The sequence below is a fragment of the Hemiscyllium ocellatum genome, chromosome 32 (genome assembly GCF_020745735.1).
Source record: "Hemiscyllium ocellatum isolate sHemOce1 chromosome 32, sHemOce1.pat.X.cur, whole genome shotgun sequence".
Lineage (NCBI taxonomy): Eukaryota > Metazoa > Chordata > Chondrichthyes > Orectolobiformes > Hemiscylliidae > Hemiscyllium > Hemiscyllium ocellatum.
The window spans coordinates 28000174-28022060 of NC_083432.1; the positions used below are offsets into that span (position 1 = coordinate 28000174).

The 21887-nt window shown below is 39.6% G+C and overlaps 1 protein-coding gene across 1 annotated transcript in view; it reads left to right on the plus strand.

The window, feature by feature from the left end:
- itga3b (integrin, alpha 3b) overlaps positions 1 to 12036 on the plus strand; it is a 164211-nt gene extending 152175 nt beyond the window's left edge. The window contains exons 25-26 of the mRNA XM_060849050.1: positions 2371 to 2512; positions 6295 to 12036. Coding sequence (XP_060705033.1) covers positions 2371 to 2481 — 111 coding nt within the window. The 3' untranslated portion in view covers positions 2482 to 2512; positions 6295 to 12036. The remainder of the gene's footprint in view (positions 1 to 2370; positions 2513 to 6294) is intronic.
- The last annotated feature ends 9851 nt before the right edge of the window (positions 12037 to 21887 follow it).

Here is a 21887-nt window from a genome sequence, read left to right on the forward strand (position 1 = left end):
AGTTTGAATACTGCATATTGTTCTGATCAGAGGAAGCAAGATAATCATTCGAGCATTACAGGCAGTGTAAAAAAGCTGCTAGTTTGATCTTAAATTATAAAGGAATGTCGGTGGAATATTAGGTATTTTTTGCCAAAGACGAAGCTTTGAAAGATGACCTCAACAGTTAAATGAAATTGTTCTCTGGAATACTATTTCTAATCAAGTTTTCAAAGAACTGCAGAAGAACACATGATCAAACTGGTAACGATAACTTGAGGACTGATATAATGAAATACTGCTTCACTCAATTAGTAGTCGAGAGCGTGGTGCTGGAAAAGCACAGCAGGCCAGGCAGCATTCGAGGAGCAGGAGAATCGACGTTTTCGGCATAAGCCCTTCATCAGGAATGAGGCTTGTGGGCTAGGGTGCTGAGAGGGGGTTGGGACTCGGGGGAAGGTACCTTGGAATTCACTCGGTAGATGAAGGTGGGGGAGAAAGTGATAGATCAGAGAGGAGGGTGGATCAGATAGATGGGAAAGATAATGGAAAGGTCAAGAGGGCGGTGCCGAGTTGGACGCTTAGGACTGGGATAAGGAGGGGAGTTGGGGGGAGCTGGTGAAATCCACATTAATCCCATGTGGTTGCAGGATTCCAAGGCAAAAGATGAGTTGTTCTTCCTCTAGGCATCAGGTGGTTAGGGTTTGGCGAGAGAGGGAACCCAGGACCTGCAAATCCTTGGTGGAGTGGGTGGGGGAGTTGAAGTGTTCAGCCATGGGGAGGTGGAGTTGGTTGATGCAAGTATCCCAGAGATGTTCTCTGTAACAATCCATAAGTTGGTGTCCTGTAGAGGAGACCACATCTTTTCCTCTGTTACATCGATGCCTGAATCAGCGCTACCTTGTGCTCCCACGAGGAGGTTGAACAGTTCAATTACACCAACGTCTTTCACCCGACCTCAAATTCACCTGGACCATCTCAGACACCTCCCTCCCCTTCCTGGACCTCTCCGTTGCCATCTCCGGCGACCGACTCACCACAGACATCTACTCCAAACCCACCGACTCTCACAGCTACCTGGACTATATCCCCTCCCACCCTGCCTCCTGCAAAAATGCCAACTCTTATTCCTAATTCCTCCGCTTTCACAGAATTTGTTCTCGGGATGACCAATTCCACCATAGAAAATCCCAAATGGCCTCATTCTTCAAAGACTGCAATTTCCCCTCCCACGTGGTCGACAATGCCCTCCAGTGTATCTCCTCCACTTTCCGCACCTCCGCCCTTGAAACCCATCCCTCCCAATGCAACAAGAACAGAACATCACTGGTCCTCAACTTCTATCCCACCATCCTCTGTATACATCGCATCATCCTCTGCCACTTCTGCCACCTACAAACAGACCCCAACATTATAGATATATTTCCCTCCCCATCCCTACCAGTGTTCCAGAGAGACCATTCCCTCCGCGACACCCTTGTCAGATCCACGCCACCCATCAGCCCTCACCTCACTCTCAGCATCTTTCCCCCCCACTGCAGGAAGTGCAAAACCTGTGCCCACACCTCCCCCCTCACTCCAAAGGATCCTTCCACATCCAACTGAAATTTACCTGTACCACCACAAATGTCATCGCCTGTATCCATTTCAGCTGATGTGGTCTCCTCTACATCGGGGAGACAGGACTCCAACATGCAGATCATTTCAGAGAACGTCTCTGGGACATCCGCACCAACCAACCCCACCTCCCCGTGGCTGAACACTTCAACTCCCCCTCCCACTCCACCAAGGATATGCAGGTCCTGGGCCTCCTCGATCGCCAAACCCTAACCACCTGACGCCTGAAGGAAAAACACCTCATTTCCCACCTTGGAACCCTGCAACCATAAGGAATTCATGTGGATTTCACCAGTTTCCCCAATCACCACCCCCCGCCGCCAACTCAGCACTCCCCTCTTGACCTTTCCATTGTCTTTCCCATCTATCCACTCCACCCTCCTCTCCGACCTATCACCTTCTGCTCCACCTTCATCTACCTTTCATATTCCTAGCTACCTTCTCTCAAGCCGCACCCCCTCCCATTTATCTCTCAGCCCCCTAGCCCACAAGCCTCAATCCTGATAAAGGGCATATGCCCAAATCGTCGATTCTCCTGCTCCTCGGATGCTGCCTGACCTGCTGTACGTTTCCAGCAACACAGTCTCGACTCTGATCTCCAGCATCTGCAGGCCTCACTTTCCCCTTCATTCAAGTAGTAAGCAACATGTGGAACAGGCTTCCAGATAGACTCATCTGTAGTTTTCTTGTGAAAAGAAAGTATTGGATCCATTTTTTTGTAAAGTCAATTTCAGTTTGTTGATCAATTTAATTTAATAACTTCCTTCTTTATAGTGTGGTTTCTTCAAGAGGGCGAACACACGAGCGATGTATGAAGCCAAAAAGCAAAAGGCTGAAATCAAGATTCAGCCTTCAGAAACTAGGCGGCTTACTGATTGTGACTAATGCTGGCCAACTTCGCTTCCTGCACTTTTTGGTAATACAGGGTGCAGTGACTGAATAGGGTGTGGTATGGAGGTGCTTGGGGATTTATTCTTGGAAAAAATATAATAAACTAGATGTCTGTTTTCCCTTTCTTTAAATATTAATCACTCCAAGAATAATCTTTCATATAAGTTTGTCTCAAGATTCTGGTTGATCAAGTTATACATTAACTTTTACTGACAGACATTGTCATGGGATTTGCCTTTACCCACTCTCCTCCACCCCACTGCTGAAAGAACAGCTTTATCATGAGGAATGAGTTGCCCTCACAGGCCTTTTGTGAATCGTTCAATAAATTGGACTTACAAAAATTAACTGGCAGCAAAAGAACAGCTGGTTCATCTAAAGTACATCTTATCATAACTAAATGCTTCCCATAATTGGTTTTGCTCCTTTTGCTACTACTCTCCTGTTTAATTTCATCCAGAAAAGTTCATTCTTCAATGTCAGAAAGCCAAGGAATAGCAGAGAACTTGAATGAGCTTAATTCTGACCTCACTCAATATTTACACTTACATTTTCAACAGCAGTGATTCCAATAGCTATAGCGAGTGGGAAATCTGAGGGCAGTTATACTGTCCTACCTGATGTATTCTGATTAGCTAGTTCAGCATCAGCCAGAAAAGCTTTTGTCCTTATCCCCAATAGTAATTTCTAACTACACCACTTAAATTGTTTTCTTCGTGAACAAAGTGGTTATGTTCAGGCAAATTGTAACAATTTGTATATGAATTGTGATAGTGATGTTCACTTTTAAGATTGTGATTGCTTAGTTCTCTTCCTTTTGTAGAAGTGAAATTGAAATTTTATAATACCAAAATGCTAAATCAACTATTTATAAAATGTTGTGACACTTTTTCCCATGTCCAAAAAGAACTTTAGCAGAAAGGACTACTTTAATCTGTTTCATAAACAACTGATTTTCCTTCCCTTTTCTCTATGTGGTGTGGTTTAATCTTCTGCTGTTTTTCTTTCTAACAATTTCCAGATTTATCTGGTTCCTTCTCTAATTTACTAACTGTTTTTATCCTCCTACTGATATAGCATTTTATAGACTAAATATATTATATGATTATTGCATTGAATTGTAATGATTTTATTAGAAAACTTTGATTGGTGGACGCTCATCGTTACTGATCTTTGATATTTCTTCATCTCTTTTCTTTCCTGTGTGTAAAAATGGAGAAGTAAATGACCAACCTCAGCTGATTTGGCCTTTATCACACAGGGGGCACTTTTAATCTGAAACTTTCCATATCACATGGGACCTATCTAATACCACCATACTGTTTATATTGCAACATTTTTAATCCAACTTAATGATAATAAATATGTGATTTGCACTGAACACTGGCTCCAACATGGTTCAGATACTGATCATTCCAGTTATATAGTCCACTACAAGCACTAGTGGTCCACAGACCAGAATCCACATTTCCATGTCAATTTTTGAACCATGTATTCACTTCTCTGATTTTATGTACCCAGTACAAATTTCCACACAGCTCAGATAACAATTCAGAAATTATAACTTCTGAAGTTCCAGGTTTAATTTAGTACCTACTTCCACAAATTCTATATATCTGGAGGTAGAATATATGTAGAATATTCTCCTACATATTCTCATTCCATATATGTAGGAATATATGGAAGCTATATTCCGTATAAAGCTATTTCTCCCCTTATCATTGGTGCTGACATGGAACATAACTATTGGATCCTCCCCAATCCACTACAGTCCTTTCCAGTGCTGAGCTGATGTACTGATTTCTCGCACCTAGCAGACAACATAGCCATCTAGGATCTTGTTCTTCAGTGCAGAGAACAGTATCAACCTCCTTCACCATACTGTCACCACCATATTCCACGTTGCTCCCCCACTTGAATTGCTTCCTGTGCCAATATGCCATAGTCAGTGTTCGCATTCAACCTATAGATTTTGCTGTCATTCAAAGAACTCCAAACCTGTTTAACAATGACAGAGATTGACACTCCTTCCAGTCTGTGTTCCCTTACCTCCCTCACTGCCAGTTATACCTTCCTGTTCCTGACTACTGACCGAGAAGGAAGATCCTATCCCAAATGGAGTGTTGTCTCCTTCTCCCCTCCCTGATGTGTTGCAGTGTCTGTAATTCAGTCTCCAGCTCATAAACTCTGAGCTCAAGCTACTTGAACTTCAAACAATTATTGCAAATGTATTTGCCCTGGATCATAATGCTACCAAGGAGTTCGCATATCCTGCAGCTTTTACACATCACCAAAATTATATCCTTAATGAGCTTTAATGATTAGATTAGATTTCCTGCAGTGTGGAAACAGGCCCTTCAGCCCAACTGGTCCACACCAACCCTCTGAAGAGTAACCTACCCATCTATTCCCCCTAACTAATGCATCTAACTCCATGAGCAATTTAGCATGACCAATTTACCTAACCTGTACATCTTTAGACTGTGGGAGGAAACCGGAGTACCGGGTTGAAACTCACGTAGACACAGGGAGAATATGCAAACTCCACACAGACAGTCGCCCGAGGCAGGAATTGAACCCGGGTCCCTGACGCTGTGAGGCAACAATACTAAACACTGAGCCACAGTGCCGCCCCAATCTAACTTTTAATTATATTTACTTACTTATGTTATCTTTTACATGTTTTATTAACTTTACCACCAATTTGTGAATGTATATTAAAACTGAAGAATGAAAATTACCTTAACCACTTACCAGAATCTCATCAAACAGATAGCATCTTTCTTTGTAGTACAATAAGAACCACTTTCAATCTGCTGCAATGAACCTAGCTCTGTCTGCGACTGCCTGCTGTGTAGTCCTCATGTCACACACCCCTTTCAGTGATGCTGACTGCCTGTCTCAGAGTTCTCACCTCACCCACTCAGAATTAACTCCAATCATTTGCCCACTACTGAGATTAGACTGAGTGGTCAGTAATTATTTAATGGGGTCATTTAGCCCAGTTGGCTAGAAAGCTGGTTTGCAATGTCAAGTGATTCCAATATCATGGGTTTGATTCCAGCACCAGCTGACAGTACCATGAAGGTCCTTCTATCTCAACTTCTCTCTTTGCTTGAGGTATGGTGACCTTCAGGTTAAACCACCTCTGGTCAACTCTCTCTTTCTGATGGCAGAATGGGGCAATGGTTACTTTACTCAATTATTTGTTCTATACCTTACTCGATTTTTAAACAAAAGTATAATGTTAGCGGTCTTCAAATCCCCTGACACAATTACTACATCCAAGGAGAATTGGAAAGTCAGATCATGTATTATTTCCTCATTGGTGTCTGTTGACAGTTTGGAATACATTTCATCTGACTCTAGTGACTCTTCCACTTTCAAGGACACTTATTTTCTTCAAGCTTTCTCTAACCCCATTTTATCATACCAAATATCACATACTCCTCACCTAAAGTTATACATCACCCCACCCCCCACCCCCACTTTTGTCAAGACAGATGCAAAATGTTCAGAAGCATACCCAAATTTTCCATCTCTATGCATTGGCTTTCTTTTTGGTCTTTAGGGGGGAGTACTGTTTCCTTAGTTATCTTATTACTCTTACGTAGTGATAAAATATCTTTGGGATCTCCTTGATTTATTTCTCACTTTTCTTTCATGCACTCTTATCTGATCTCCTAAGAATTACCCACAGATGACGTATGCCCACAGCAGTTGTATTGGTCAGTCACTTCTTCACAAATTAATTGCAGTGTTAAATGCATGATATTATATTTTTTTCTGATGTTCTCTTTCGAGCAGTGTGGCTTCTTCAAGAGAACACGATACTACAGGAGCATGCCAAAGTATCATGCTGTGAAGATCCGCAAAGAAGAGCGCTACTTTATTACAGAAGGCTTTACAAAAAAGAAAACGCAGAAGAAGCAGTGGGTAACAAACTGGAAAGATAAAGACAGTTACTAATATTTGCTTCTCCATGAATTTAAAGGGGCCATATTGATGACACCACGTAGTTTTACAGTTAAGATTACAAAGAACTGGACCAGTGTATCAACATTTCTGTTCACATTAATTTAGTTCTATTTATGATAACTTGTGTTTCAGTCAAATGCAAGAACTTTTTTATGAGACAAAGTTTATAAAGCACAGTAGGAACAGCTCTTGATGCCATTTGAAGTTGATCCTAGAGCTAAGAATAGTGCAGGAACTTAGCTTTCCTTGTGGATGAGACTGTTAAGAGTTTAAAGCACTGAAATACTGGGGCAGAAAGGGGATAAAAGTGCTTAATATAAAATATATTGTTCAGTGATAATTTTATACTTAAAGGGTTAAAATTTAATTTATTGTGTTATAAAGGGAAGAAAAGGTCCATTTGAAATGTAATTTGGAAGATAGGGAGGTAGTTTAATGGAAAATCAATTGAAGGGTGTTCAAAAGAGTTGCTGCCAGACATAGTTTTATATGCAAATATGATCCAAATCATAAGACAAACAAGGCCAACACATATTGGATAACTGGGAATATTGTGTTTGTGCTGTTGCATATCCTTTTTCCTGACCCAAGCTATACTAGCAATATAACTGTTTACATGTTTGCATCTTAAGTATAATGGTCAAGTGTATGACCTTTCCCTCTGTGCCCTGTCTACTGACTAGCCATTGCAGATTGCAGTTTCTAAATGTGTCTTGTTCTGTAATATCAATATATAATTATTAAAGGAGAATGAGAAATAGAAAGCTTTTTTTCATCAATCTATATGTTAAATATCAAGCTTTTGATATGTAATGATATATGGTACTGTTTTCTTTAAAATACAATTTATATATTAGTAATAAGGGTGCCAAATATCATTATTTTTTTCATTGTTGACTAGATAGCATTGGGAAACATTCAAAAATTTGTTCTATCACTTAGGTTTGATTTTGAAGAGATTGGAGATCTGTCATTTGTCATCCTGATTGCTACTTTGCTAGGCAAACAAGATGAAGAAAAGTGTCAAATCAGATATCCACTCACTTTAGTTAGTTTATAAAGCAAGTAGAATAGCTATCAAAGATTCTGATTATTTAAAGATAAGCTTATTACAAAAGCCACGACTGTGTTATGTACTGATTAAACAAAAAAGCCTTTCTTTTTTACTTGGACGATCAGAATGGTAATCCTCATTTCCAGTAATTATCAGCAAGAATGAAAGCATTCCATGCCAGTACGATATGTACGTTTTTGTTCATATTAGAGGGCATGGTCCATTGATGAACATAACCTTGTATCTATGTGTGCTTGTATAAATGTATATGCACAGAAATGAGGGTGATAGAATATGTGATTGGAGAAAGAGGTAGTCTACATTGTTTATTTAACATTTATAGTAGAGACTTACAAAAATGTGGAAAATCTGGCCCTTATATTTTCATATAAGTGTCAATCCATTTAATTCAATCAGGAAATCATTTATTTTAAAGTACAGAATGAAACAGTTATTACAGTTCGAAAACTGTGCATATTTGCATACTTGAGATTATTAAAATCCCTAGTAAGTGCAAACATTTTGGTTCTGTATCACAAATAGCTTGTTTTTCTTGTGTTTAGTTGTGTATTTTGTAAAGTTATTGGTAATTTGTAACCAAACCAGACTGTAGTTTGTTTTCCATTTGCAGACTGATGCAGTTATAACAAAAAATGCTATTTTAAGGTGAAAATATAGAACACTGGTTAAGCTTCAGCTGAGATTTTGTGGCCAAAGCAAGGAGAAAGACTGGAGGAAGGATGTCAAGGCCTTGGAGATGGGGCTGAGGTGATTTACTAGAAATGTCTGAGAGATGAAGGACATGAGTTACTTGAGTGACTGGAGAATCTGGGATATTTCTCTTTAAAGCATAGAAGATTAACAGCAGATTTGGGGAAGGTGTTCAAAATTGTGAAAGATTTTGATGGAGTAGATGAGAAGAAATTTTACATGCAGGTGGGGCAAATGACACTAGTTAAAAATCATTGGTAAAAGAATTACATGAACAGAAAAAAGAAACACCGCATTTTGTTATGATCTGGAATGCACTAGCTGAAATTGTAGAAACAGATTCAAAAGCACTTTTCAAAAGAAAGTGGGTAAATACTTAAATCAAAAAAATGATGAGGTGAGGTTTTATGGGGTCTGAGCAAGTGAATAGAATTAATTGGCTATCTCTTTCAAAAAGCCAGGATGAGCTACATGCTTTCCTTCCACGTTGAATAATTTTATGACAATATTGTAACTGCTGGAAATTTGGTATAAACACCTGCATTTATGGAAATACACAAACCTGAATTCATTCATAGAGTAAAGATAGATTCATTTGTTAAATTTGAGAATTTCTACTGTCTTTATATTTTTCTGAATGGAAATGTTTTAACTGCTTTCATTTAGTATTAATCCTAATAACCTTCATAAAGCAACTTTGTATTGTTAGGATTCTGTGATCATTGTTATTGAAATACATTATTCTTTGGAATTCTGGTTAAGTATTTGTTGGGGGCTGGTGAAGATTGGAACTGTCAGGTGCAATTCTGAACACCTAAGGATATTTCATCATTTTGATATTTTTAAGTCTGTTAAAGATTCTAATATTGATTATCTGAGAAAATTGAAAAAACTCACATTCAATATTATCTGGAAAAATAATTTACTGTTGTTGAGACATCTCATCCACTACATGACAGGAAAGGTAGTGGCTGCTGCAGAAAAAAAGACCAATTACCTTCTGCAGGATCACAGAGTAGCCAAACCATATATAAGTCATGCAGAGGTTTGTAGGGGAAGCCCATGGAGAAAGAGGTGTAGGACTTTCAGCAATAAAAGCAGGCTGTGCCTCCCTGAATCCCTCCACCTAATGTCCAATCCTTCGATTATATACTTTTTGAACCAGAGCTTTCCCTCCTACCCCCTAATGTAGCAAGTTGATAACAGTCTCAGCTGCCACTGGATTCACACTAGCAATGTTAGTAAGTAGCCATTAATTGGCCACTGAAGTGTCTCAATGTTTAGCAGGTCAGGGAGATCAGCTGTGGGCTTCTTCACCCAGAATTCTAGAATGGAAGAAGTTGGAAAGCAGTGGGGCTGAGGTAAACCACTAACTTGTTTAATTACATACCCTTTCCACCTTCAAATTTGCATCTAGCAACTTTAGCTCACCATTTGAGGAAGTACAATCCAAATTCATGTTCATTTTAAATTGCTCGATGACTGCCATCCTGATTTTCTATTTAACTTATTGTTGAAGGAGGCAGATTTTCTGTTTTCCACCAAGTGTTTGTGTGAGAGTAGCCAACTATGTAGAGACACGGATATATCAATTCACAAGGATGAATAGAACTCGACTCCACCAGGATTCCACCTGTGTCTCCCATTTCATTATTTTCTGTTTCATACTTTTTCCAGTGGTCAAGGGCCAAAGGAGATCTGATGACTGATCACTCTTGGAGGTTGGCACTTTGTACCTTCTGTTGAGCTTGATGGAATGCAAGTGCCAAGTCTCTGAGGGGAAGGTGACTGATCCCCCGAAAGGATCGCCCACAAGGCTTGATGTGTCTGTACAGAAGTGAGTGCATTCCTTCGGACCCCACTTTATTTCCCTTGCTCCACTAAACAACATTGCACCATTTTGAAAATATATTTTCTTCAATGTGTCTATGTGGATGCATGTTGCCAGCTCGAGCTAGCGAGGTCATCAAGTTACCATACTATGCAACAGGATTTCAGAGGCAGGCTGAGATTCTGTTCCATCAAATTTGGGGTGGAATGAACCTAGTGAAATCTTGCTTCTGTTCTGTTGTTTCATTATATGGAAATCTGGACTTCCTTTTCCTAAAAGGCTGAGAATGTTAAGTCAATTGAAATTACCAAGACTGAGACTGATAGACATTAACAAAAATCTGTAACATTATGAGGAAGAGAAAGTAAATAGAATACACATACAGTTTGGCTGTGCTTTACTGTATATATTAGTAGGCCATGCAGATTTAAGACGTTTCTGCCAATTTTTCAACATTTAGCATAAGAACCAGTTTCAAGTCTTTCATTGTTATAACATATTTGTAGATATATTCACAGTTACAGAGGTTTGTTTTAAATGATCTATACAATTCTTAAGAAATAAATCAGGCTAACTTTAGTATACAATGCCAAGTATAAATGACAAATGTTAACTGTAAAATTTGTATAGCAATTTTTCTGCATTAATGCATTTTCTAATCTCTTGTATTTGCTGATTTGGAAGAATGAAATTGGGTGCAGTATTTGTTGATTTTTCACACATATCTATGTCAGTAATTGGAGGTGTGGTTGACGGTGACATAACCTCTGAAGTATTGATGTGACAGTTCATAAAACCAAAGATTAGGGAAGAGCGTGTGATCTATAATTAAAGATAATACACTTGTTCTTCAGGTTGGTTATTATATATGACTTCTCACAGTGTTACTATACTTGTGGTTAAGTCAAGAAGTTGAACATATAACCTCGCTGATGTTTTAATCCTGTACAATGTTGCTTTATTGGAAGTGCTGTTTCCATGGGACACTAATCCAAGACCCCATCTGTTCTTATCAGGTGAATCTAAAAGATCCAACAGCATTATTCAAAGAGGGCCAGAACATTTCTATGTCCTGGCCAACAGTTAGCTGTTAATCACTAAAACAGATGGTCTGGTCATGAATTTCATTGCTGTTTATTATCAGACTTTGTTTTGTGCAAAGTTGTTATAAATTTTTTTTCAACTGCAATAATGATTAACTTCAAAACCAGTTGACCCTGAAGCATATTGGCATGTCCTCATTTTGCAAAAGGAGTTATAAAATGGTAACTCATACTTTGATCAGACTTATGCTGTTTGTTCCATTTATTGCTCATTGTCAATGGCTTCTGAACCAGTGATAGAAATTTAAAATGGGATAATCATTTTTAATTGGTATCATATGTATATAATCTAAACAGTGAAGGACTGATTTCCAGCTAAATATTGACCACCCTTTTCAAGTTGCTAAATTTACTCTATCTTGAAATTACTTTAATATATTTCCAAAATAAAAGCTAAATACTAGAAGATTTATTTGGCAGACTTAAAGCTGAAAATATTTCTAAACTGTGTACAGCCATTAATATGGTAAACAGATGGTAGGATACTTTTCAATTCAGATAAGAAATGAAATAAAATAACCAGCAGCAGCAAGTTCAAAATCATTCCATCTTTTAATGAAAATATACATCAAATTCTGTATCAGCCGAAAGCCTTGAAACTTAACTTTCAAACACTCTTCATTATGGAAATAATATCAGAGATAATGGATTGGTGAACAAATTTGGCACTGAACTTGAGTTAATCTTGTTAAAACTTAACAGTTGAGGTGATTGAAGCTAAGAATAAAGATTCGAGCTGTACAGAAAAATATTTTCTACTCCAATTTCTGTTCAGCTATAACTTTTAGAACTTGGATGTTTATTTCTTAAGCATTTAATTCAGATTTTTAAGAAATATTCAGGAACTAGAAACTTTTTTTTAACCTTACACAGAAATTATAAAGGATTCACAAATTCATTGAGGATTCAAATCTTCTGGGTAGAAACAGAATTTTCTATTTCAAATGCAAGATCTTAAATCTGTTCTTTTTTATGTTAACCTTTTCTCTGAAGTTATAAAATACTCTTAATGTTCACTGAAAGCACTAAGCAAATATGTTGCTGGGAATGAACAAGTAAGCTCAGAATCTGCACTTCTTTCATATCTAGCATCAAACACCTACAAGAACAACAGTTCAATTTGGAAAAGCAACCAAATCTCATTAGATTTTATTGCTTGTAAATTCAATTGACTTTATTGTTATGAACTGTTGTGCATACAGTTATAGTAGAATTATGTCTTAATTCACCTACATTCCCAAGAGGGAGTTTTACAAAAAACACAAATAATGGCTCTACTTTCTTACCCACCTCGCTACAAGACAAATTCTTACTCAAAGTGTAGGTTTTTGTGAATCTACCATAAACATTTAATGTTGGGAGGTATTTGCTGCACATTAAGCAGGGATGACTGTGTTTCCCAATTTATATGGTTTTTGTTAAATGTAGCCCAAATAATAGATCTGACGCCAATTAAACCCGATGTATTTTAAAAAAAGCCTTTGCAGTCAAGATGGTTATTTTACATTCCACAACTACCTCAAATCTGTGCTCTAAAAAAACAAGAATAGTTATTGTTTTCATTTTTCAAGCAATCAAGTAATTTTAGAAACACGTATATTTAATCTAATTCCAACCTTTTGCTCCTAAACCATTTTCCTCCCCATAATTAATTTTCTATTCTGCTACTTAAGTACCTAAAACACCTCAAGAAGTTGTACAATGTTGCTATCCAAATGCAGATTTTTGTGTGTTAAAAGAAGTGTCCTTGCTCTTTTTACAGCCTAGATAAAAGATAGGAATGTTCTCCTTTCAATGGATTGTCACATGAATGAATGCACATCATTACTATTGTTCTACAGACAGTGTGTTGGTGAATATATTATGTCACTGGACCCCATACTCTTTTTTTTAATGATTTAAGGTTGAAATTTTACCTTATTAAAGTATTAATTGAACAAAGAACATGTCAGGTGAAAAATTCAAAAATTTTGACAACAAATACTGGTGCAAATGCATGTACAAAATTCTACTTAGAAATCAGAATACAGCCTCATCCACATACCTCTTCATATGTGCAAACATATTCCTACTTTGTCAGCTAGCCAATAAGCTGGGATGAAAACTGGGCAGATTGTACAGAGGCAATTTGCTTTGGAAGGTTACCAGCTAGGCTATAAGGTTAAAATCTGCACTCACTGTTATGCGAGATTGCTACAATTTCATAACTACATTCAATATTGATCACAAGTTAACTAGGAATAAGTATCTAGGGTTTCTATTTTAGAAAACAATATTTTCCCTGTTAAATTACTCCCAAGTGATTTTCTTTGCAATCTTCTGGTTGCTATATCAATGCAAAAACCACAAGAAAGGGAACCAAATGGTTGAAAAAAAGAGATACTTATTGCAGACTTTGTGCACCAAAATATGAAAGGCTTAGTATAAGTCCCTTGGCTTTCCAGTGCTTGGCCAAATTAAATCTCAGTAAGGGCTCAACAAGCCTTAATTCAAAATCTTTTGTGCCCAGATTCCTGTTCTCAATCACAACTATAACTCCTGTTAGAAGTTTTCACATATGCATGGTAAACTAGGTTTAGGATTTACTGTGATCACTTTTCATCCAGAGACAGTCAAATAATCTGGTGTCACTTACTATTGAGTAATAGCACATGAATAAAAGCATTTGGAAGAAATGCCAAAGAAAAAGTGCCAAATGGATTGTATCCCAGTAAGGAATTGTGTGCCTTTAGGAAAGATGAGCAAAATGTAATTGTTTTGTTTAATATCAGTCATGCTGTGACTGGAAGGTGGGGTAAAGCACTAGATGAATTGCTCATTCAGAGAGTCAGTGCAGATACAATGGGCCAAATGGCCTTATTCTGTGCCATAACAATTTTGTAATTCCATGTTATATTGCAGATTGATTGATTAGACTATTCACACAATAGTCTACATTTGAGTATTTTGCATTACTGCTTGCAGCATCATGTATAGTCAGGAATTTTCTAAATATCATCCATTTCCATTTCATTAATTGTACTTAATTTCTTGTCTGCATTATGAAATTCAGCTTGGTATTCTCTTCAATATTATTTGTGAATCAGAAATAGGCACAACAGTTCCTTCATGCGAACTGTGTGCTAAATATACAAACTGATGAGAAGTGCTCATCTCTCATTAACTTGGTCATTTAAACAGAAAACGGCAAAAATACTCAGAGTCAGCAATATTTGTGAATAAACTGAGATTCTTTCTCCATAAGTGCTGCTTGACCTGGTCAGTATTTCAACCATTTTCCACTGCTACTGTAGATGTTAGAAATTTGAAATGTTTTATTCTTTGTCTTCAGTCTGTCTTTTCAAAATCCAATGTGCAATTCTATAATTCAAAGTTTGGGAGAAGATTTGTAGCTCGGGTGCTCGTTGTTGTGGTTCTGTTCGCCGAGCTGGGAAGTTGTGTTGCAGATGTTTTGTCCCCTGTCTAGGTGACATCCTCAGTGCTTGGGAGCCTCCTGTGAAGTGCTTCTGTGATGTTTCTTCTGGCATTTATAGTGATTTATACCTGCCGCTTCCAGTTGTCAGTTCCAGCTGTCCGCTGCAGTAGCCGGTATATTGGGTCCAGGTTGATGTGCTTCTTGATTGAATCTGTGAATGAGTGCCATGCCTCTAGGAATGGCAAGCCAAACAGAGAACAGCCAGGGAATTCCTAGAGGCATGGCACTCATCCACAGATTCAATCAATAAGCACATCGACCTGGACCCAATATACCAGCCACTGCAACGGACAGCTGGAACTGACAACCAGAAGCAGCAGGTACAAATCACTATAAATGCTGGAGGAAACATCACAGAAGCGCTTCACAGGAGGCTCTCAAGCACTGAGGATGTCACCTAGACAGGGGACGAAACGTCTGCAACACAAATTCCCAGCTCGGTGACCAGAACCACAACGATTCTATAATTATTTGTATCTTATATGTTTACTTGCCTTCTCAAAGAAAAAGTTGTATGATGATCACAGGAAGAGAGAAATTATTAAATTAGACCAGGGTTCTACTGTGTTCAGGATCATTTTTTTCTACACTCTTAATCCTACAATGCAGCGTGTTAACCGGGAAAGCAATGAATTGTTCTTTCACTTGCATTTATATAGCACTCTTGATATAAAGCATTTCAGGGTGTTTGTCACTGAGGTATGTAAGAGAATATTTAAAAAGCTTGGTCACAAAGTTTTATCTTAAAAGAAGAAAATGTAGCAAGTTGGAGACATCTATGGAGGAAATTCCTGAACTTAGGACCTGAGGAGGTAACAGTACTGCCAATGATAGGGTAATTAAAATCAGGAATATTCAAAAGTTCAGAATCTCAAGAGGATTGTAGGCATGAAAGAAATTATTTCAGAAAGAGATGACAACTAAAGCAAAAGTAGAGGACATTACAGAAATGCAATCAAGAATGACAGTTTCATAACGAGACCAGAATCAATGAAGGCCAAAGAGCATGAGGGAAATGGGGGGACTGCTGAATGGAAACTTGATACAAGTTATAACAGAGACAGTGAAGATTTGGATGACCTCAGGTTTGCAGAGGGTAGGGGAGCTGTTCAAGATGTGCGGGATAGTCAAGTCAGGAGCTAACAAAGGCATGAATGAGTGATGTAGCAGCAGTAAAGCTGAGAAGGTATTTGTGCAATGCTCGTGCACATGTGTGGTAGGGAATTCAGTAAGAAGTTGAAGATAGCTCAATAGCATAGAAGACTAAAATTATATTAATCAACATAATATTCTTATTTACAACAATGCAGCGGTGTCTTAATTGGAGAACTTGTGAAAAGTATGCCATTGCATACAACATCATATGCTCCATCCACAATTTCCTCCTTCCCAATATTCTTAGTTTCTTCCAGATGGGCAGGAATTCCTAATTGTTTTGATAATTTGAAGAGCCAGAATTCCCAGACTGAACATGCAGCATAGTTTAATTCTCCTCCAGCAACAATGTCAAATAGGAGCCAAGATTGAGGATGACAAGGAGACAAGCTGTAAGAACCTGAGGTATCAGAGAGGTAGCAATGGCTATGTAAAGGGGATGGGGAGACAAATTGTTAATGTGAACTAGGCTAAACAAGATAATGGTAACTAAGGCTGGGAAGGATGGGAGAGATTTTTTTCCCCCACACAATTATGCAATCTAGTAATCAAGAACTGATGTTGGTCAACCAGCAGCAATTTCAAGAAATTATGAAAATTCTCAGTTTTCCAGTTGTCATTGGAAGAGAATTGTATTTGTGAGTATTTCATACATCTTTTAGACCAAAGGGGTTCATAATAATGGTGTTGTCTCAAGTTGCATTTAGAGTCTTAGATGGAACAAAAATGGACACTTTTTCTTCCCCTTGACATAAAACCAACCATTTAAAATTTGGCAGTACTTAAACAGTCTCAAAAATGAATCAACTGAGAATGCAAATTTCATATTATTGCAAACATGGGTGCAAGGGTTGAGGAAGATTATTTCCTGCTGGCAATATACACGTAAACCAGTTTTAACATAATTGAGAGACATTTGGTCTGTTTTGAGTCCTGCGTTTGCATTGGTCAGTTACTACTGTACTTAACATTCTTTACTACTGTTCAAAGATATAAATATCATGTCAAAGGACAAAGATTTTTGTACTGTATGTGTGATCTGTAAATATTTGGCACTCTGTTGTATGGATGTGGGGATTTTAATTTACAGTTGTAGTCTTTGAATCAAATTGTATGAAAATGCTGTATAAAATTCGTCATTAGTGTTTCTGAAATTACTGAAATGGGTAAGAATGTCTTTTTAATAGTTGTGCTATTGGAATATCTGAATAAAAATATTTTTATTAAAACTTACGAAAGACTGGACATTCATCTTAACCACTCTTTCAATCCATTCTGAGTAATTGGCTGGAAACTATGTTGCTGCTGATGTTAGAAAACAAAGCAGGTACATGTAATTGTGCAAGAGGTAAGGTGGCACAATGGTAGGATGGAAATTTGGAAATAAGCTTGCAGCAGATAATAGATTGAACTTTGGAGTGCTAACTAGCAGGAATCTATTTTTTAATGCATTAGCAAATCTTGCATACCCATTAAACAACATATGCTAGATCAAATAGAACTTGGTTATTAACTGCAGCAAAATCCTGCATTCAGATTTATGGCTTGAAGGTGGTACCAAACTAGCAAGGAAAAGTTCATGATAGATTTGGATTGAATGATGCCTGCTTTTGTTTCATGGGATGTTTTCTTGCATCATGAGAGAGAAGACACTGTTGCATTGAGATTTGCTGCTGGCAGTGAACTGAGATCAGATCATAGCTGGCTAAGGGAGGTAGGGTGAGTTGTGGTGGATCTACAAAAGCACGTAGGAGCCGATTGAGGAACTTGGAAGCTGAAGTACACAGGGACAATGACCATCTATTACAAGCGTGAATGTCGGGAGATCCAGAGTTACAGAAAGAAGGACAGTGACAAGGTCCTGAGAGTCTAGCACAACAGATGATGGGCCCAAATGCCAGGGAGTACATATTGAGGATGGAGAGTGCATAATAGTGTAGTTGAGACCAGGATACTGTTGATATAAAGTATAGGGTTCACCATTGGTCAAAAGTTCTCATAAGGATGGAGGCAATAAAGACAATGCTAACCAGATCTTAGCTTTTTGTCTGCGGTTCACCTCAGCCAGTCGTGAGTTCATGGAATGCCCTGCCAGTAGCAGTGGTGGACTCTCCCTCTTTGTGGGCATTTAAACGGGCATTGGATAGGTATATGGAGGATAGTGGGCTAGTGTAGGTTAGGTGGGCTTGGATCGGCGCAACATCGAGGGCCAAAGGCCTGTACTACGCTGTATTTTTCTATGTTCTATGTTCTAACAGAGAAGATGGGTAAAAGTACACCCAGTGCTTCTGCTAGCTATGATGAATCTAGAGAAAAACTAATAAAATGTGACAAAGTACTTTGCATAAAATATGCCAGGAATGTCAACAAAAGGGAACCAGCAGAAGTCATGATTATAGCAATCAGCAACCAAGCATTGTTATGTAGTTGAATGTACTATTGGCATAGCAACAACGTGCAAATGTCAGGGATCTCAAAGGATTCTGTTATTCAGCTGCTTCTGGAAGACATTTTTCCTTATGAATTGGGAGGTAATTGAATTTCAACAAATTTCAGAGTAATTAAAGGATTTAATTTCGAAATCATCAGTTCATTCCAGGGCTCCATTGAGGATGTGTAGCATCTTATAATTAACTATGCACAGATATATGAAGGAGGTAATTAATGCCTTGTTCAGAAGATCCAACAAATTTGTGAAAAGCAGATTCAAAGCCAATTGGTCAGATGCTATATCATCACTGGATTTCCAGAGGTAGAAGAAGCAATTGATTGCATGTCATACATTCATAGAGATATACAGCACAGAAACAGACCCTTTGGTCCAACGTGTCCATATCAATAAGTTATTCCAAATGAATCTAGTCCCATTTGCCAGCATTTGGCCCATATCCTTCTAAACTCTTCTTATTCATATACCCATTCAGATGTCTTTCAAATGCCTCCACCATTTCCTCTGGCAGCTCATTCCATACATGCACAACCCTCTGTGTGGAAAAACTTGCCCCTTAGATCATTTTTAAATCTTTCCACTCTCACGTTAAAACTATGCTCCCCCACCCCGGGAAAAAGATGTCTATTTACCCTATCCATGCCTCCCATGATTTTATATAAGGTCACCCCTCAGCCTCCGACATTCCAGGGAAAATAGCACCTGTCTATTCAGCCTCTCCCTATAGCTCAAACCCTCCAACCCTGGAAACATTCTTGTAAGTCTTTTCTGAACTCTTTTAAGTTTCACAACACTCTCTCTAAAGTAGGGAGACCAGAATTGCACACAGTGTTCCAATAATGGCCTAACGAATATCCTGTACAATTGCAACATGACCTCTCAACTCCTATACTCAATGCACTGACAAATACAGGCAAGCATACCAGATCTTTTCTCTACTATTCTAACTACCTGCGTCTCCACTTTCAAGGAAATATGAACCTTCAGCAACACTCCCAGGACGTTACCATTAAGGATATTACTTCTAATTTGTCTTTGCAAAATGCAGCACCTATCATTTATCTAAATTAAACTTCATCTGCCATTCATCAGCCCATTGCCCCATATGATCGAGATCCTGGTGTACTCTGAGGTAACCTTCTTTGCTCTCCAGTACAGCTCCAATTTGGCATCATCTGCAAACTTACCATATTTCCTAGGTTGACTTCCAAATCATTTATATTAATGATGAAAAGGAGTGGCTCTGGCAGTGATCCTTGTGGCATACTGCTGGTCATAGGTCTCCAGTCTGAAAAGAAACCCACCACCACCACCCTCTGTCTGCTGCCTTCGAACCAGTTCTGTATTCAAATTGCTAGTTCTCTCTGTATTCCATGAGATCTAATCTTGCTAACCTGTCTACCATGATGAATCTTGTTGATTGCCTTACTGAAGTCCATATAGGTCACATTCACCACTTTACCCTCACCAATCCTCTTTGTTACTTCTTCAAAAAACTCAATCAAGTCAGTGAAACACAATTTCCCAGACACAAAGCCACGTTGACTATCACTAATCAGTCCTTGCCTTTCCATATACATGTAAGCCCTGTCCCTCAGGACTCGCTCCAACAACTTGCCAACACTGATGCCAAGCTCACCGGTCTATAGTACCCTGGCCTTTCCTTACACCTTTCTTAAATAGTGGCACCATGTTAGCCAACGTCCAGTTTTGCAGCACCTCACCTGTGGCTATCGATGATTTAAATATCTCAACTAGGGGCCCAGCAATCACTTCCCGAGCTTTCTAGAATTCTAGGGTACACCTGATCAAGTAGGAGAAAGTGAGGACTGCAGATGCTGGAGATCAGAGCTGAAAAATGTGTTGCTGGAAAAGGGCAGCAGGTCAGGCAGCATCCAAGGAGCAAGAGAATCGACGTTTAGGGTATAAGCCCTTCTTCAGGAATGAGGAAGGTATGCCAAGCAGGCTAAGATAAAAGGTAGGGAGGAGGGATGTGGGGGAGAGGCATTGGGAATGCAATAGGTGGAAGGACATTAAGGTGAGGGTGATAGGGCGGAGAGGGGGTAGGGACGAAGTGGTCGGGAAGAAGATTGCAGGTCAAGAAGGTGGTGCTGAGTCTGAGGGTTGGGACTGAGATAAAGTGGGGGGGGGGAGGGGAAATGAGAAAGCTGGAGAAATCTGCAATCATCCCTTGGGCTTGGAGGGTTCCTAGGCGGAAGATGAGGCGCTCTTCCTCCAGGTGTCGTGTTGCCATGGTCTGGCGATGGAGGAGGTCAAGGACCTGCATGTCCTTGACGGAGTGAGAGTGGGAGTTAAAGTGTTCTGCCACTGGGCAGTTGGGTTGGTTGGTCCGGGTGTCCCAGAGGTGTTGTCTGAAACGTTCGACAAGGAGGCGACCTGTCTCCCCAATGTAGAGGAGGCCACATTGGGTGCAGCGGATGCAGTAAATGATGTGTGTGGAGGTGCAGGTGAATTTGTGACAGATATGGAAGGATCCCTTGGGGCCTTGGAGGGAAGTGAGGGGGGAGGTGTGGGCGCAAGTTTTGCATTTCTTGCGGTTGCGGGGGAAGGTACCGGGAGTGGAGGTTGCGTTGGTGTGGGGTGTAGACCTGACGAGGGTGTCGAGGAGAGAGTGGTCTTTCTGGAATGCTGATAGGGGAGGAGAGGGAAATATATCCTTTGTGGCAGGGTCTGTCTGGAGGTGGCGGAAATGACGAAGGAAGATACAATGTATCTGGAGACAGGTGGGGAGTTCTTGGACTACGTTCGGGACACCACCCACGCCCTCCACCTCCTCCATGATTTTCGCTTCCCCGGCCCCCAACACCTTATCTTCATCATGGACATCCAGTTCCTATTCACCTCCATTCCCCATCACGAAGACCTCAAAGCCCTCTGCTTCTTCCTTTCCCGCCGACCCAACCAGTACCCTTCCACTGACACCGCCCTTCGACTAACTGAACTGGTCCTCACTCTGTACAACTTCTCTTTCCAATCCTCCCACTTCCTCCAAACCAAAGGAGTAGACATGGGCCCCAGCTATGCCTGCCTCTTCATCAGATATGTGGAACAGTCCATCTTCCGCAGCTACACTGGCACCACCCCCCACCTTTTCCTCCACTACATCGATGACTGTATCGGCGCTACCTCGTGCTCCCACGAGGATGTTGAACAGTTCATCCACTTTACTAACACCTTCCTCCCCGACCTCAAATTTACCTAGACCGTCTCAGACTCATCTCTCCCCTTCCTAGATCACTCCATTTCTATCTTGGGCGACCGACTCAACACGGATCCCTACATCCGCATCTGAGGTGGAAGCAGCCTGTTGATTGCTTTGTCCCACTACCTGAGATGATCTTGACTTTCATCATCCAATGGCTCAGGCTTAGTTCTTCAGCTTGCTGAGGGGTTTCCTTTATATGTGCAATTGCACCAACTTCAGCTTCACCTAGTGTAGATGATGAGGTCACTGGGAGAGTGAAGGAGGAGCAGTAGCTCACCCATGGATCCTCTCTGGTGCATGTTGCATCTCACAGATGTCAGACGGAGTTGGGCAGCCTGGAGGGAGATCAAAGTGCTTCGCCCTTTCATAACCTAGTCACTTTTGTTTAAACCCCATGGCAGAATATGGCAGCACTGAA